Below are 15,544 nucleotides of genomic sequence, written 5' to 3' on the forward strand. Positions count from 1 at the left end.
AATCCAATTCCGAAGGGCTCTTCTGCCCACTTTTCAAGCACATGAAATGCATGACAAATCACTTAGATTAGGCATTCAATGAGCATGATTAATTGTTGATGGCCCACGCATAATTACATGTGCCACAATTGCATTAAATCGGCATTTTCCTGAATTTCCAGAACACCATTGTTTGCGAGAAGCTTGATGAGAAGTGCAAGGTTGAGCCCGCCAAAACGCACCAACCGGTAAACTCAGCGACACAGTTTTGCCTGCATTTCGGCGCAGAATTGTCGCGGAGTTTGTTTGACAGCTCGACAAAAAACAGTGTCGCCCAAAACAAGCCACGAAATTAATTGATTCTGCTTATTTTGACCAATTATCACGATGATTTGAGAGATTAGACAGTGTCTGGTGATCTAGGTAAGTACATTACTCATCTTCAGCTGCAATGGTGACGAAATGCTTGAGACTTCCTAAGGTTTTCTTGCCTTGAGAGGACTCAATGCTCAGCTGAATGTCGACAACTCAAATTTTGATGTATTTTTGTCTTTTCTGGTCACTGGCCAGGTTTGCCAGGTATTTCAGGGTGTTCTGTGGAGCCTTTGCCAGAAGACCGTGACAATAGTATTGTGATTCTGTAGTGATTTTGGTGTAAAGATACAAATTTCCCATCCCCAAACATGGTCCGATTGTGGGATGCTGGACGAATTATTAGGATTTCTCATAGAATACTCCTCAATCCCGTTAGCAAGGACACTGTGAGTATTTCTTCTATGTTCTCTTGAGTTATAGGAACTTCTGAAACGCCGGATTGATTATTTTTTGTGGTTTCTTCAGCCAAACAAACGATATTTGCGGAAATTCTCCACAGCTTTACTCACATTCCCTCACATCTCCGCGAATCTCCGCAGTCTGTCCACAGGAAATGCCCTCCGGGTGAAGTCCAAGGAGTCCGAGGAGACACCAGAGCAAAAATCAACACTCGAGATCAACACCAAGGGTGGAAAACTGGTGGTGACAACTTCCCTTGATGAGAAGGAACTCAAGAGTGTGACAATTGAGAAAGCCAAGGAAGAGGCTAATGCTTCCCAGGGACCAGCAAATGCTTCAGAAGACCCCTCGTGGCCACTGAGGGTAAAATCTGAAGACTCTCGAAGGTGTGATTTCTCTCAGTAATTGTTTATGCCTATTGCAGAAACGAATTCGGGTCGATTTCAATCGCTCCTCACTGGAGCGGAACTTTATAACGCCCGGCCGGGCGATGTCGGACTTTCTGCTGAAGCCCACAGATTTGGAATCGCTTGTGAAGACGCGCAGACGATCGCCTCATGCCTCGGAGGCGCCAATTACAGTGTATTGGCGAAAGGATGTCGAAGCGAAGGCGATTGATGTGTGGGGTTCACGAGAGAACCTCCTCCGGGAGTGCCTGAAGAGGGAGATTGAGAAGAAAACCCATCAGCAGAGTTAGTCATTCATGCTTTTCCTCCACTCTTTGTGAGCTCACTGAAGTTTCCATCTTTCGGCAGATGTTTTCACGGTGAAGCGGAGACTTCGCGACTACCGGCGAGAGATTGGCAGTCGAACGAGCGTGATTGAAAGTGAGACTGGTCTGTTTGGCACCTCCGGGAAGGTTGTCTTGACTGCAGTTGGAATGTAAGCAAAGCACGCATTGTGTACCTTTCCTGGCATTTCACATGCTTTAGATTTACAATCTTTGCACTGTGTCTCCGCGCAAGAGTGATTATGGGAAATTTATATATTTTCTCAAGTGATAAAATAAGCAAATGATAAGAAATATGTTCCTTAACCACATGTGGAGTCGCAAAAAAGATTGATGTCACTTTTTCTGGCTAATTAGAAATATTCAATGTCGCGATTCAACGATATCAGAGTTGAAATGAATGTAGATAAGTAATGTTTTCTGTTTGTTTTTGCAGAAATGCCACAAACTTTGTCTTCAAACTCTTCGCCTGGGTCTACACGGGTTCCAACAGTATGTTTGCCGAATGTATTCACTCCTTGGCGGACACGATCAACCAACTGATCCTTGCCTATGGGATTCACAAGTCTAACCAAATTGCCGATTCCGACCATCCTTATGGCTATGCTAACATGAAGTATGTCTCGTCGCTGATCTCAGGCGTGGGAATCTTCTGTGTGGGCGCGGGACTGTCCTTCTACCACGGCATAATGGGTCTGGTGCATCCGGAGATGGTCAGCGATTACTCCATGGCATTCCTAATCCTCGCCGGATCTCTGGTTTCCGAAGGAGCGACACTTGTGGTGGCCATAAATGCCATCAGGAACTCCGCGAAGACGGCTCGAATGAGCTTTAAGGAGTTTGTGGTACGTGGACACGATCCGTGTGTGAATGTCGTGATGACGGAAGACACGGCGGCCGTGGCGGGAGTGATTGTGGCGGGCAGCTGCATGGGCCTCTCGGCGCTGCTTCAGTCGCCGATTCCCGACGCCGTCGGATCGCTCCTGGTGGGCGGAATCCTCGGCGGCGTGGCTCTGTTTATCATCCACACGAACGTGAATGCTCTCGTGGGCAGATCCATTCGACAGAACAATCTCAACCAAATCAACGCGGAGCTGGAGAGCGACGTGATGATCAGGGCGATTCACGATGTGAAAGGCATCGACATGGGTAACTCTCTGGTGCGCTACAAAGCCGAAGTGGACTTTGACGGCCGGGAACTCACGCGATCCTACCTGGACAAGCTGGATCTCAATTCGATGATGGAGGAGGTGAAGGCCTTCACGACCATTGACGAGGTGGAGTCCTTCATGCTGAAGCATGGCGAGAACATTGTGGACCTCATGGGCGGCGAGATAGACAGGATCGAACTGAAACTGAGGGTGAGTAGCTTTTCTTTCCATCCTTTTTATCCATTTGACTATGGTGTAATTGCTATTGCAGAAGAAATTCCCGGAAATACGGCACTGTGACTTAGAGATTCTCTAGACGAGCATCCCTACTAGTGAAGCTAATTTATTTGCTAAGTTAATTTCTCTCAACTACTCCACAATGCGACTGAGCATTGTCTCTTGTGGTTCTACAAAAAGCACGGACTTTTCCGGCGAGGAAAAACGCCTCTCAGCACGACTCTGAGCGGAAAATTGCCGTTGTTCATTGTTGATGTTAATAAAGTGCGATATAGAAAAAAGGTAAATTTTATTCATTTTTTATTGCTCTTTAATTTCCACTAAGCATTTATCACTCATCCATTTCTTGAGTTCTTGTTTTTTACCGCAAAATACGCAATTCCAAGGGGTCAATATCAACGTTTGGTGTAGAGTAGAAAGCACATGTTTTCTTATCTCACGCGCTCTTTGCCACATAAGTACAAGTGTTATCAAATTATTTTCACACAGAGGTGAATATTTTCAAAAGCTTAGGCAGTGTAAGTATTGTCTCACTTTCACTCATTTCCTCTGTATTGTTTTGCTTATAGACGTTATTTGTTGTGTATTTTTCACTCCTCTATCATGTAATTTCACAGTACGCTTAGTTTATCTCATCTGTGATACTTTTTTAGATCGAGATATGGATCTTATGGACACTATTTCTGGGTCAATTTGTGAAGAGGTGTCATAAAATGTGTCATACTCTAGTTTCTGACCTTTTTTCGGCGTAACACTAATTACGTTATTTTGATATCACACTGTAATTATTGTTTTAAATTTAAATTTTAAAGCCCTTCTGATTAATATGCAAAATTCTATAATTTATTGATAAAAGTTCATTGCTCATTTATTGTTTCAAGCAATTTACTTATAAAAAGCGTTTCTAAAAAATCTTCATGTGACACTTCATTGCGATCTTGAGAGTCGGTCATCCGATTGAATCTTTTTCTTGCTCAATCTACATAAACTCATAATTGTTTGTTTAATAACTTTTTACAACTTTTAGTGTGTTTTCAAACAATTTCATTGAGATTGACACTCTTTTTTTGCCAAAACTGAAAGAGAAAATAAATGTGTTGAATCACAATTTCAATAGTATATATTAATATGAAATTTTAATAGCTGAAACATAATAAATTGATTAAGTGCCACAAATGGTAATAAAATGAACAGCTCAAGCATTTGCAGTGGAATATTTCACATAGGCTTACTGAATTCTAGGCAAAATCTCAAAATTGTGTCAATTTCTTCACTATATAGTTCGCAAAGGAAAACATTTGCCATAAAGCCAGGGTTTTCGTGATTGCGAATTGAACAGCTGGTTCTGCCTCGAGGCGGTGTCGAATGAGGTCTCAATTAAAGATGTCTCGATGTGCCTCATTATGTGACACTGTGTAATCGTTACGGCATCGCTAAGTTGTGCGGCTCATCTGCCGACGATCAATTGAGACGAGTCTGGAGAGTGCATAAGTGCCATTGTAGGTGACAAAAATTGCCATCTTTGGCGGCAAACACTGCGCGCGATGATGCTATCGGCCGAAGAGTGTGCGAAGAGGCGTCAAAATTTGCATTTGACCCACCAGGTGTGTTCAAGATCAGCCTAGCGCACACTTGGACACCTGGGGATGTGTTTTTTGCACACTTTGCCCATTTCCTAGAAAATACACGCTCCATGGCTGCGATTTTGTGGGTGACATTAACGGGAATCGGTGGCAAATCTTGCATTTCTATCGTTCCACTATGATCTTCACCTCTTCTCAGATTTCTCTATGCTTTGCGTGAAATTTTACGCAATGGCCAAAACGCGCTATTCGTCTCATTTGCATTTTCTCACACGCGAATTTTGGTGTGAGCGCGAGTATTTGATTAGAATATCAATTGACGAACAATTAGCATGGATGTCGTACAAAAGAAATACCCCAAAAGATGGTCAATGGGTGTCAATTGAATATCTTCTTTAGCAGACACAATAATCTCCCTATTGAGATCACTGCAGATTATTCACACTCAAATCTTATCACGTCATCATCGCGACACTGAAGAAGACTGCTGGACTGTAAGAATTTTCAGTGATTGTCACAACTGCCGAGATTCTTTTATTGGAAAATCGTTAATTCGTGAAATTGCAGAGGAGCAGCAATGACTTTGAACTTCCATCGGAATCTCCACAAAAGTCTACCAAGTTTATTGCAAAGGCACGCGAGCAAAATTCGCGCTCACGTTTCTTCGCTTCACAAGTCTTGTATCAGTTGTCGCGGGAATCGCGTTCAGTGAACACACGCTCGAGGCCAAAATGCAGCTGTAGGCAAATCTTATCGCTCGCTTCCTTAGTGCTTCAATGTGAAGTTGCTTCTCGAAGAAATTGATTTGTTTCACTCCCAGCAATTGAAATCTGTGATTGTGCCATGAATCTACCCGCTGTGGGATTACTTGTGTGCCTCACGGCACCCTTACTGGTCACGGGATTGGCGAAGAAGCCCCACATTGTCTTCATCCTGGCCGACGATCTCGGCTGGAATGATGTGGGCTTCCACGGATCCAACCAGATTCCCACGCCCAATCTCGATGCTCTCGCCTTCTCTGGCCTCATCCTCGATCGCTACTACGTCACTCCCATCTGCACGCCCTCCAGGGCGGCTCTCATGACGGGAAAATACCCCATTCACAATGGTGAGTATCGCGCTGAGCCGCGGAAGTGAAGAAAGCAGTGGCCATAAAGTTCCTCGACTGTGATTAACCCATAAGTTGCCGATTTTTGTGGGAAAAAAAACGCAAGTGTTTTGTATTTGCTCACGAGCGAAATTGAAAGTGTTACTCATCAGTTTTCCGTGATTCATAAATGGCCACAGACACTTTTGGTCATTTCTGCAAGACTAGGTGCAAATTAGTGAGGTCGTTGCAAGATTCTTTAAAAGTATTTACTGAGGTAATTGAAGAGTCCAAAATCAGGCAATTATGGGAATTATATTTAGCTTCTTTGATGTCATGATTTTGCAAAGCTGGGAATTGGAAATGTAACTTACAAACTCGAATCTCTTCTTCTTCTTGGATTCGGGTATAGCGCGAAGAAGTCCAATTGGGAAGAATATTTAGGAGTAGGAAAGCAAACTGGAGTTTTCTAATACGATTGAGTTCAAAATCTCTTATTCGATTCCAGGAATGCAACACACTGTTCTTTATGCTGCAGAACCTCGTGGTCTTCCTTTGACGGAGAAGCTCTTGCCACAATATCTGAAGGAATTGGGGTAGAGTTCATCACAAATTCAATTTCCTCCTCAAATCTTGAGACACTATTTCTTCCTCAGATATATGAACCATATCGTGGGCAAATGGCATCTCGGGCACTACAAGAAGGTCTACACGCCTCTCTATCGAGGCTTCGACTCGCATATCGGCTTCTGGTCAGGACGACAAGACTACTTTGACCACACATCCGTCGAGAAGCCGAGTTGGGGCTTCGACATGAGGCGAGGCATGGATGTGGCTTATGATCTGCACGGAAAATACCTCACTGATATCATCAGTCAGGAATCTGTGAGGGTTGTGAAAAATCACAACAGCTCCATTCCACTCTTCCTCTACATCGCTCACGGGGCTGTTCACTCGGGGAACGCTTATAATGCCCTTCCGGCGCCAGATGAGAAGGTTGACAAGCTCAGAGGCATTGATGAATTCAACAGGAGGAAATTTGGCGCCATGATGTCCTCATTGGATGACTCTGTGGGTGAAGTTGTGGCTGCTCTCGCATCTCAGGGAATGCTGGAGGACACCATCATAATCTTCAGCACAGACAACGGAGGTCCGGCTGCGGGATTTAACATCAACGCGGCGTCCAATTGGCCACTGCGAGGAGTGAAGAACACTCTCTGGGAGGGCGGAGTTCGCGGGGCAGGATTCATCTGGAGTCCTTTGATCAAGAAAAGTCCCAGAGTTGCTCGACAGACAATGCACATCACTGACTGGCTTCCTACTCTTTACGCCGCTGCCGGCGGAAATACAGATGATTTGGGAGAGGATCTAGACGGAGTGAGTCTCTGGGAGGAGCTTCGCGAGGACACCAAGTCCGTGAGGTCTCATATCCTTCACAATATTGACGATATTTGGGGAAGCGCTGCCTTAACCGTTGGAGACTGGAAAGTAGTTAAAGGGACGAATTACAATGGTGCGTGGGACGGTTGGTATGGACCTGCTGGAGACAGAGAGCCTATGAACTACACATTCGATCTATTGAAAACCTCCCCAGCGGGAAAAGTTGTTCAGGCGATGCACCTCCTGCCCACAGACGAAGAGATTTTGTAAGAATCTTCCTAATTACTGCCTATAAACTCTAATTCGATTATATTTCTTGCAGAGATTTGAGGAAGAGTAGCGGTGTGGATTGTAAGAAAAATCTCGTCAATCCCATGAATCAGTGCTGGCCTCTTGAGAGTCCCTGCCTCTTCAACGTTCAGGAGGATCCTTGTGAACTGTCCAATGTGGCCAGAAAATTTCCAAATATTCTCAGCTCTCTTCTCGCTGAACTCAACAAGTACAACCAGACGGTGGTACCTCCCTCCAATAAAGCGCTGGATCCCAGGGCAGATCCGCGCTTCTGGGACAATGTTTGGACGAATTTCGGAGACTACAGCTTCCACAGTCGCAGATTCTACGACGACATGTCTTCAAGCATGGAAGTCATCAACATCATGCCTCATAATTCAACTGAAACTTAAACATTCTATTTTATCATGTGCATGTTGGGTATTTATTAAAGAACAGAATACTTTTGCAAAATTCCTGTTTCATAAAAATCGAGGGAAATTCGATGGATATGAAACACAACTGAAACACGCGCAGAACATCGCGGCATCTGATGGCGAAATTGATCCACGAGAGCGTGTTGTCAAATGAGCGATACAGTTTGACATGTGACATTGCGACTGCGCGCCTAAGTCCGGCAAAAAGTGTTTCTCTCCGCGATTTGTGTGAATATTTCGCGTTTTCCATGCCCGACCCACTTAAAACTGAGTGTAAATTGTTGCCGTAGCCCAGCCGCATTCAACTATGTAGTGTAATTTTCCCTAATGTTGATTTAAGGGGGTGGAAAGTGGGGTTGCACGGATGGTGACTGTCTCACTGCAAAATCGCGTCTCCATTTTCTCCGCACTCTATTGTTTCGCAGGGCTCTCCGGTGGGTCTGAAGCGCCCCCTGGGGGCGCTCCGCGGTACTACCCGGTGCTGGGATCTCTGCGGCCCTCCTCCTGCCGCTGCACTCATTCCTGTCTTGTTTTCTTTTCTTTTAGTTTGCGTTTGTTTTCCGCCTGTTTGGGGTCCTCCGCCCTCTCACACATCCTTCGATGTCATCGAGACGACCGGTGTGCGGGATTTTATCGCCCCGTCGGCCTTTTGCGTTTCCCATATAGCTTTGGGGCGCTGCCCCGTGCAAGTAGAAAGAGCGTTTTAGTTGTGAATTAGCGGTAAATAGTGTTTTTTGTTGTGGTGGCACAAAACTAACCTCATTTTTTCCATCCATTGCTCATTAACACACAATCGAGGCGTTTTCTGTCAAACCAGCGAGATTTCCCAGTCTCGCGAAGTTTCACACAATCTCCTGGTTTCTCCGCAGATGGACGATTCATCCCTGGGCGAATCCATTAAGCAGCACATCGAGAGCATCCGGAAAGGTCTCACAGAGAGTTGCAGTGTATTGGAGGAGAGTCAAAACAGTCTCTGTGCCAAAGACAACGACTCTACAGCGGAGGAGCAGGTGGAGAATCTTCTGAAAACCCTCCGGGAAACCCAGGAAAATCTCAACAAGATCTTCGGCAACGCCACTGAATCTATTAGCAGAGAGTGGAAAGGTGTCAAGAAGGAACCACCTGAAGAAAGTACCAGTGACAGTGAGAAGCCGAAAATTCGCGTGGTTGCTCTTGAGAAACTCCAAGATCCCACGCTTCTCGCCCCCAATCGACCAAAGTCGAAGCCGAAGCTCAAGAACCGCCCAGCAAACATCCCAGCAGCGAAGAGCTCCATCGTCATCTCGGATTCCAGTGATGATGAGCCTATTCGTGTGCCAGTGAAAGAGCATCCAACAGCAGAAGTCGTGAAGCACGCCAAGAGTGTGAAAGTGAACCTGGAATCCCTGCCTGAAGATCTCAACACGCTGAAGCATCGAGCAAAGATCAGTGAGATTAGGAATAGCCACGGAGTTCTGATAGAGAAACTCTCAGAGGCATCTAAAGAGCCCATCAAGCTCGTGATAAAGAGCACAAGCAACTCTCGACGTTGTGAACCCTCCGACAAGGCATTAAACATGTACAAGAAGTCAAATAGGAGCTCGTCGAATGATTCCCTGTCCGGAGAATCCAACAAGACTGTGAGAAAAGAGAAGAAGCAGGATAACACTGAAGACGAGTCAATGGCTCCAAGTTCTTCGAGCAAAAATACAGGAAAGAAGGCACTGAAAGAGTCTGATGATGAAGATTTTCAGTTGACTGATGAACAAGCAAAGGATGATTCTAGGGAGATGAATGGAAATGCGGATGAGGAGCGGAACAGTGATAACAGCACAGACAGTGAGATCGTGGTGAGTCGAAAGAAGAGGAAACGTGCTCAATCAAATTCCTCAAACAATTCATCGGACGAATCAGGGTGAGTAAAGTGTTATTTGCACTTTAGTTTAGAAGCTACAGCGTGTCTCTGTGATGGATTTCAGTGCCAAGGCGAAAACAACAAGGAAGAGGAGAATTAAGCGTCCGAAGAACAGTGATTCGAGCGATGACGACAAGAAGGACGACAAAGGTGATAAGGCCACCAAGCGAAAGAACATTCGGAAAGTGATTAAGGACCGCGATCTCGAAGATGAAACTAAGAAGGCGGCCAAGGAAGAGTCTGAGCGGAAGAAGAGAATTGAAGAGCGTCAGAAGCTGGTAAGACAGCTACAAAGACAATATGATTTAACTTAGCTTTTGCTTAATACTGAGACACAATCTTCAGACAAAGCATTCGAACTGAATTATTTTCTTTACTTCCCCGCAGTACAACACGATATACGAGGAGAAAGACGAGGTGAAGGAGCTGGAAAAGGTTGTTCTGGATTTCGACGAGGAGTCCAAGAAGGAAATTCTGTCTGTGCATCCGGATTTGGTGAAGAAACTGAAGCCGCATCAGGGAAATGGGATAAAGTTCATGTGGAATGCTTGCTTTGAGACGCTGGAGATGGCAAATTCAGAGGATGGCTCAGGATGCATCCTGGCACATTGCATGGGTCTCGGGAAGACACTTCAAGTCATCGCGCTGACACACACTCTGCTAAACAGTGAAGAGTCAGGAGTCCAGCGTGTTCTGGTCATCTGCCCACTGTCAACTGTCCTGAATTGGGTGAATGAGTATCGCAAGTGGCTGGAAGATGTGACGGATTCGGGTGACATCGACGTATACGAGTTGTCCAAGTTCAAGCAGAACAACGAGCGAGCTAATGTGATCAAGCAGTGGCACACGGGCGGCGGAGTGATGGTGATTGGCTATGATTTGTTCAGGAACTTGTCGAATGAGAAGAATCGCAACATCAAGAAGAAGGCCAGAGAGGCTATTCAGATGGGACTGATAAATCCCGGCCCGGAGTTGGTTATCTGCGATGAGGGACACTTGCTGAAGAATGAGAAGACGTCCATTAGCAAGGCGGTGAACAAGATCAGGACGCTGAGACGCATTGTTCTCACGGGAACACCACTGCAGAATAATCTCAAAGAATACTACTGCATGGTGCAGTTCGTTAAGCCCAATCTTCTGGGGAAGTACACTGAGTACTGCAATCGCTTTGTGAATCCCATCACAAACGGGCAGTACATTGACTCCACCGATCGGGATATTCAGGTGATGAAGAGACGATCGCACGTGTTGCATAAAATGCTCGATGGATGTGTGCAGGTAATGAGAAATCTCGTCAAATTATAATGGTTGGTTTTATGGAAATATTTCGTTCTTTCCAGAGACGGGATTACTCTGTTCTGGCGCCTTTTCTGCCGCCAAAACATGAGTATGTTGTGTTTATAAGACTTACAGAGCTACAGATCAAGCTCTATAGATATTACATGGAGAATAAGTCGAAGCGTGTTGATGAGGGAGCTTCTAAGAGGACATCAATTCTCTTCGCGGATTATCAGAATTTACAGCGTATTTGGACTCATCCTCGAGTTTTGCGGTACAACAGTGATAGATATGAAGTGATTCAGCAGAAGAAGGTAGAATGTTTCGCTCAAACTTCAGTGTGAGTGACGAAACTAATTGATTGATTGATTACAGCGTGATTTGTTAGATGATGAGGAATCTGAGGGATCTTTGAAGGACTTTATTGACGATGAATCATCAACACCAGCCTCGAGTGATTCTGAGAGTGGATCAGAGAAGAGCGCAGACAAGCCAGTGAAGAGAGTAACGCGAAATGCCAGAGCTCCGGATGGTGAGAATATAATTGTTTCTAATAGAGTCAACCAGTAATTGGGATATTTTTGCTTATAGAGCCTCTGTTCGATGCCACATTGGAGCAGGAAAAGGTGGAAAATCCCACGGAATGGTGGGTGGACATGGTGCCGGAAGCTGATCTGGATAATCTGAAAGTGTCAGGAAAGCTAATGCTGCTTTTCTCGATTCTCGAGGAGTGCGAGGCGATTGGAGACAAGCTGCTGGTGTTTTCGCAGAGTCTCTTCTCTCTGGATGTGATTGAGCACTTCCTGGCGCTGGTGGATGAGAATGAACAGGCGAAGAAGATGAATCCTCTGCTGGCGGGATTTGCGGGCTCCTGGTCTCTGGGCTTGGACTATTTTCGTCTCGATGGATCGACAGCGATTGAACACAGGAACGTGGCTATCAAAGCATTCAATCAGGTGGATAATCATCGTGCCAGACTGTTCTTGATCTCTACAAAGGCCGGTGGTTTGGGTGTGAATCTCGTGGCGGCTAACCGCGTGGTGATTTTCGATGCCTCGTGGAATCCGTCACATGATGTGCAGAGTATCTTTCGTGTGTATCGTTTTGGACAGGTGAAGCCATGTTACATTTATCGCTTCCTGGCGCTGGGCACAATGGAAGAGAAGATCTACGAGAGGCAAGTGACGAAGCAGGCAATCTCGAAGCGAGTGATTGATGAGCAGCAGATTGATCGGCACTACAGGGAACACGATCTCATGTTGCTCTACAATTACGATTTGGAACCAGAAGACCCGAGAGAGACGCCAAGATTGCCCAAAGATCGCCTCTTTGCCGACATGCTGACCAAGTATGAGGATGTGATTTACAAGTATCACGAGCACGACTCACTGTTGGAGAACAAAGAGGAGGAGACACTGAACGAGGAGGAGCGGCGCGCGGCATGGGAGGAGTATGAATCTGAAAAGAAGCGAGTTCCGGTGTTAAACTACGGAATGGTGAATGTGAACATGTCAATGGGAGGCAGTTACAATGTGGGCAACATCGGCAGAGCCGCCATGGCGGGACATGTGACGACCAACAACTATTTTGGCTTCCGTGGAGATATTTTCCTGCGACTGATGGACATGAAGGCGCGCCAAGACCATCCGGAGTTCGATGAGATGGCGATTAAGAACTACATTCCAGTGCTCGTGCGGCAAATGTACCAGGAAGTGTCGATTGGGGACATGACGGTGAGTGATTCCCGCCAGAATTATTGCAAAATTGTTTCTATATCGTTTTGGGTATGTGCATTTCAGACATACAATGCGTTGATTGTCCTGCAACAGGAGCTGATTGAGATGTCAACAGCGACAACGCCGAACATCTATCAGGGTCACAATTCCCAATTCACAGGCGGATCTTCTAGTAACATGCTGATAAATCCTTACAGTCATGTAAACTACAATCAGGTGAGTACGAATTCACTTGATTCTCCCGCAGAGGGACTAAGAAAAGCATGTTTTTCCTCTTGGCAGATGCAGAATCGTCAGAATTATGGGCAGAGCAACCCGTTGAGTGGAAATGCCATGGTATCGGATAATGGGGTCATAAACTTAGATTAAGAGGAATTCTTTCTCGTTTACTTTTTGGCTACAGAGTGCGCTAAGTTAGGAAAACCCATTCGCTGATATTTCTCTCACACACACAGAGTTCCACATAGTTTGATTTTAATTAATAATTACCTGTAAAGAGTTACGAAACTTATAATTTGCCGCAAATCTTCGTTGCACACACACTTCAAGTGGTTCACAGTGGCGCACAAAATTCCACAAGCATGGTCAATTTGTTTATTTCTTCAGTGGATTCACAATTTAAGTTTTTCATTAAAGGAGTTTTCTAGATGATGAAATTATAGGTATTTTTCCACAAACATTTTCTTAGAAACGAAGAATGCAGAGATGAAATGATTTCTGTGTAGTTAATTTAATAAATAGTTAGTTTGTAAGCATAAATAAAAAGAAATGAAATTACAGTAATTTTCCGCTGTTTCAATTCCTCTCTTTTTTAATTAAGAGTTTATTTTTATTGTTTTTCTCTACTACTCCTATGTACATATTCATGGAAAAAGAAAAACGTAAGTCACAAGAATGAGAATTGCGCTGAATACAGACAATTACGGAATTCAAATGAAGTCGTGGCCATAAAATTCTTCTGCTAGGTTTATATTCTCAAAACTATTGTCGATCAAAAAGAATTAGACATTTGCATTCTAACTGTATACAACGCAATTTTGGGGGTAAAATTTCAATCTAAATTAATAAACGATGTAATCTCACTTTGAAACAATGATTACACATAAATTATTTTTCTTTAATCAGTGTTTATTAGCAAAGCAAAAATTTCAATTCAATATTAAACTGCATTTATCCTCTCAGACACACTTGTGATATTACATAGCATGAGTGCTTGTTGAGATCTAACCTTGCTTCTAATTCCAATGAATAACATGAATTCACTCAGGCCCTTCTTTAAATTGCTGCAAAAATTCCAACACTAAATAAATTAAACACATCACAACGAAACGCTTCAATTCTATAATAATAATCGTAAAAATTTCACTTTAATTTGTGCGAATCAATTAATCTCTTCACATTGGAAGTATTCAAATTTCTACCAACCTTTTTGATCAAAATTTAATTCATACAGGAGTGCAAAATATTATAAATAAATAAAGTATAAAAGTGTGTATTAAAAAAAACCCTTTGTTCGCACATTGTTTCCATTATGACTCATTAATTTCTGCCAAGTCCATTTTTCGGGCAGTTTTTAAATCAATTACCTTAAACAAGCTCTGAGTTAATTTTCCTGCATATTTCGTGTTTTTTATGCGCTGAGTGTGTACACAAAAAGAGCGCCATAAAGTCAGCGTTCGCGACCGTCTGCTGGGCTCTGTAGACTCTCTGGTATCAATTTGCGGCGCCGTGATTTTTGGAGGGGGCTGGAGGGCGGGGGTGGACAGCATAAGCCGAGCAGAGCTGAAGTTTTGCGGATAATAATGGCATCATTCTCAGTTTGGCGGGGTTAACATTGTGCAAATCCTCGCATTTCATTAATTGCAAACAACAATTTCGGGTGAAACTTTAAATGGTTTTATGTCGCCACTTTTTCCCTCGGACCTCGTTGGGATTTGCATTCGCCACTCTGGCTCAGACTGTCGGCGAGAAAGTGAGGCTCTTGTGGGATGATACTTTAACCCCGGATGATTGCTGTCTTGAGAGACTTACCGAGGAGTTGTGTCGTGGTGGAGAAACGCCACATTTCAACCGGAAAAGAGGAGAAGAATGAAATTCAATTTCAATGGGCGCGAATCTCTGCAAATATAAGAAATGAATGCGGTGATTTTCCATTTAATTTTTCAATTAATTCTCACTCTCTGCTTCGTCTCTGCTCACTTGCTGCGGGGGTGTCGGTGGGCGGCCTCACTTGGGCGCTCTCCGTGATGGTGTGCGATGTATCTGTGTTTAATTATTACTCGAAAGCCTCATGAGTGAATTAAAACACGGCTTTCTGAGCAACAATCAAAATGATATACATCACAAGGAGTGGAGAGAATCTCTGGGGGTGAAATTGGTAACTGGATGCCTTTCCCGGGGGGCGGAAGCTGCTTTGAATAAATTGCAGGTGAGCCGGACTTGTGGTTCGAGGCGGGTGGGATTCTGAGGAATTAAATGCTACAGACTCAACATTCTCCCAGGTTTTCAATTACATCATCTCTCGGCCGAAAGACGATATAGAAGCCCCCAAATTCACAACTGTATTTACACTCGATGGGGAGGATTTTTCAGCCACCCTCGGGCTATTGAATCTCCTCTCTTCTCACCTTTCATCCTTGACCCGCGGTGTTCACTGGGCAAATACAATAAAGGCGCACTGTTTCAATGTTGGGAAAAGTAGAGGAAAAGGCCGGGCAAAATTGCCACACGATTGCGACAGGCAAGAGAGTGCTTGCGATGGCAGAAGGGAAGGACTTTGGAGCACCAGCTCGGGACTTATCTCCCAGCCACCGATCCGTTCAGGTCGAACTGATAAGAGAGACTGCCGAAAGTCAGGTGGATGCTGCAACCCCATAATCACTTTGTTGGCAAAACAAACTCCGTCTCTCCGAGAGCATTGTGCAGTGCACCGTCGCCGAATTTCGAAGCCACCCAACACCCACTCGCACACATGCTCACAAGCTCGCCTTGCCCAGACCACCGGATCC

At 44.6% G+C, this 15,544-nt stretch overlaps 3 protein-coding genes across 5 annotated transcripts; all 3 read left to right on the forward strand.

Moving 5' to 3' along the window:
* Nucleotides 1-292: 292 nt before the first annotated feature.
* LOC132263439 (proton-coupled zinc antiporter SLC30A9, mitochondrial) lies at nucleotides 293-3,152 on the forward strand. Its single transcript, XM_059763246.1, has 7 exons — nucleotides 293-402; nucleotides 550-740; nucleotides 820-1,116; nucleotides 1,178-1,445; nucleotides 1,509-1,635; nucleotides 1,920-2,844; nucleotides 2,906-3,152. Exons 2-7 carry the CDS (start codon nucleotides 663-665, stop codon nucleotides 2,948-2,950), a joined length of 1,740 nt encoding a protein of 579 aa, XP_059619229.1. The 5' UTR covers nucleotides 293-402; nucleotides 550-662; the 3' UTR covers nucleotides 2,951-3,152.
* A 2,088-nt stretch (nucleotides 3,153-5,240) lies between these two features.
* LOC132265917 (arylsulfatase B) lies at nucleotides 5,241-7,642 on the forward strand. Its single transcript, XM_059766715.1, has 4 exons — nucleotides 5,241-5,562; nucleotides 6,050-6,137; nucleotides 6,198-7,187; nucleotides 7,244-7,642. Exons 1-4 carry the CDS (start codon nucleotides 5,298-5,300, stop codon nucleotides 7,602-7,604), a joined length of 1,704 nt encoding a protein of 567 aa, XP_059622698.1. The 5' UTR covers nucleotides 5,241-5,297; the 3' UTR covers nucleotides 7,605-7,642.
* A 171-nt stretch (nucleotides 7,643-7,813) lies between these two features.
* On the forward strand, nucleotides 7,814-13,319 carry LOC132266096 (transcriptional regulator ATRX homolog). Of its 3 annotated transcripts, none has more exons than XM_059766937.1 (10): nucleotides 7,814-7,937; nucleotides 8,175-8,348; nucleotides 8,498-9,522; nucleotides 9,587-9,800; nucleotides 9,910-10,800; nucleotides 10,863-11,114; nucleotides 11,176-11,332; nucleotides 11,392-12,533; nucleotides 12,600-12,752; nucleotides 12,819-13,319. In XM_059766937.1, exons 3-10 carry the CDS (start codon nucleotides 8,498-8,500, stop codon nucleotides 12,903-12,905), a joined length of 3,921 nt encoding a protein of 1,306 aa, XP_059622920.1. In that variant the 5' UTR covers nucleotides 7,814-7,937; nucleotides 8,175-8,348; the 3' UTR covers nucleotides 12,906-13,319. The 3 variants fall into 3 exon arrangements, with proteins under 3 accessions (XP_059622920.1, XP_059622935.1, XP_059622927.1); XM_059766944.1 differs by having other exon boundaries at nucleotides 7,830-7,942; XM_059766952.1 differs by lacking the exon at nucleotides 8,175-8,348 and having other exon boundaries at nucleotides 7,818-7,937.
* Nucleotides 13,320-15,544: the final 2,225 nt, after the last annotated feature.

Source organism: Phlebotomus argentipes, unplaced genomic scaffold (genome assembly GCF_947086385.1).
Source record: "Phlebotomus argentipes unplaced genomic scaffold, Phlebotomus argentipes genome assembly contig_6, whole genome shotgun sequence".
Classification (NCBI taxonomy): domain Eukaryota; kingdom Metazoa; phylum Arthropoda; class Insecta; order Diptera; family Psychodidae; genus Phlebotomus; species Phlebotomus argentipes.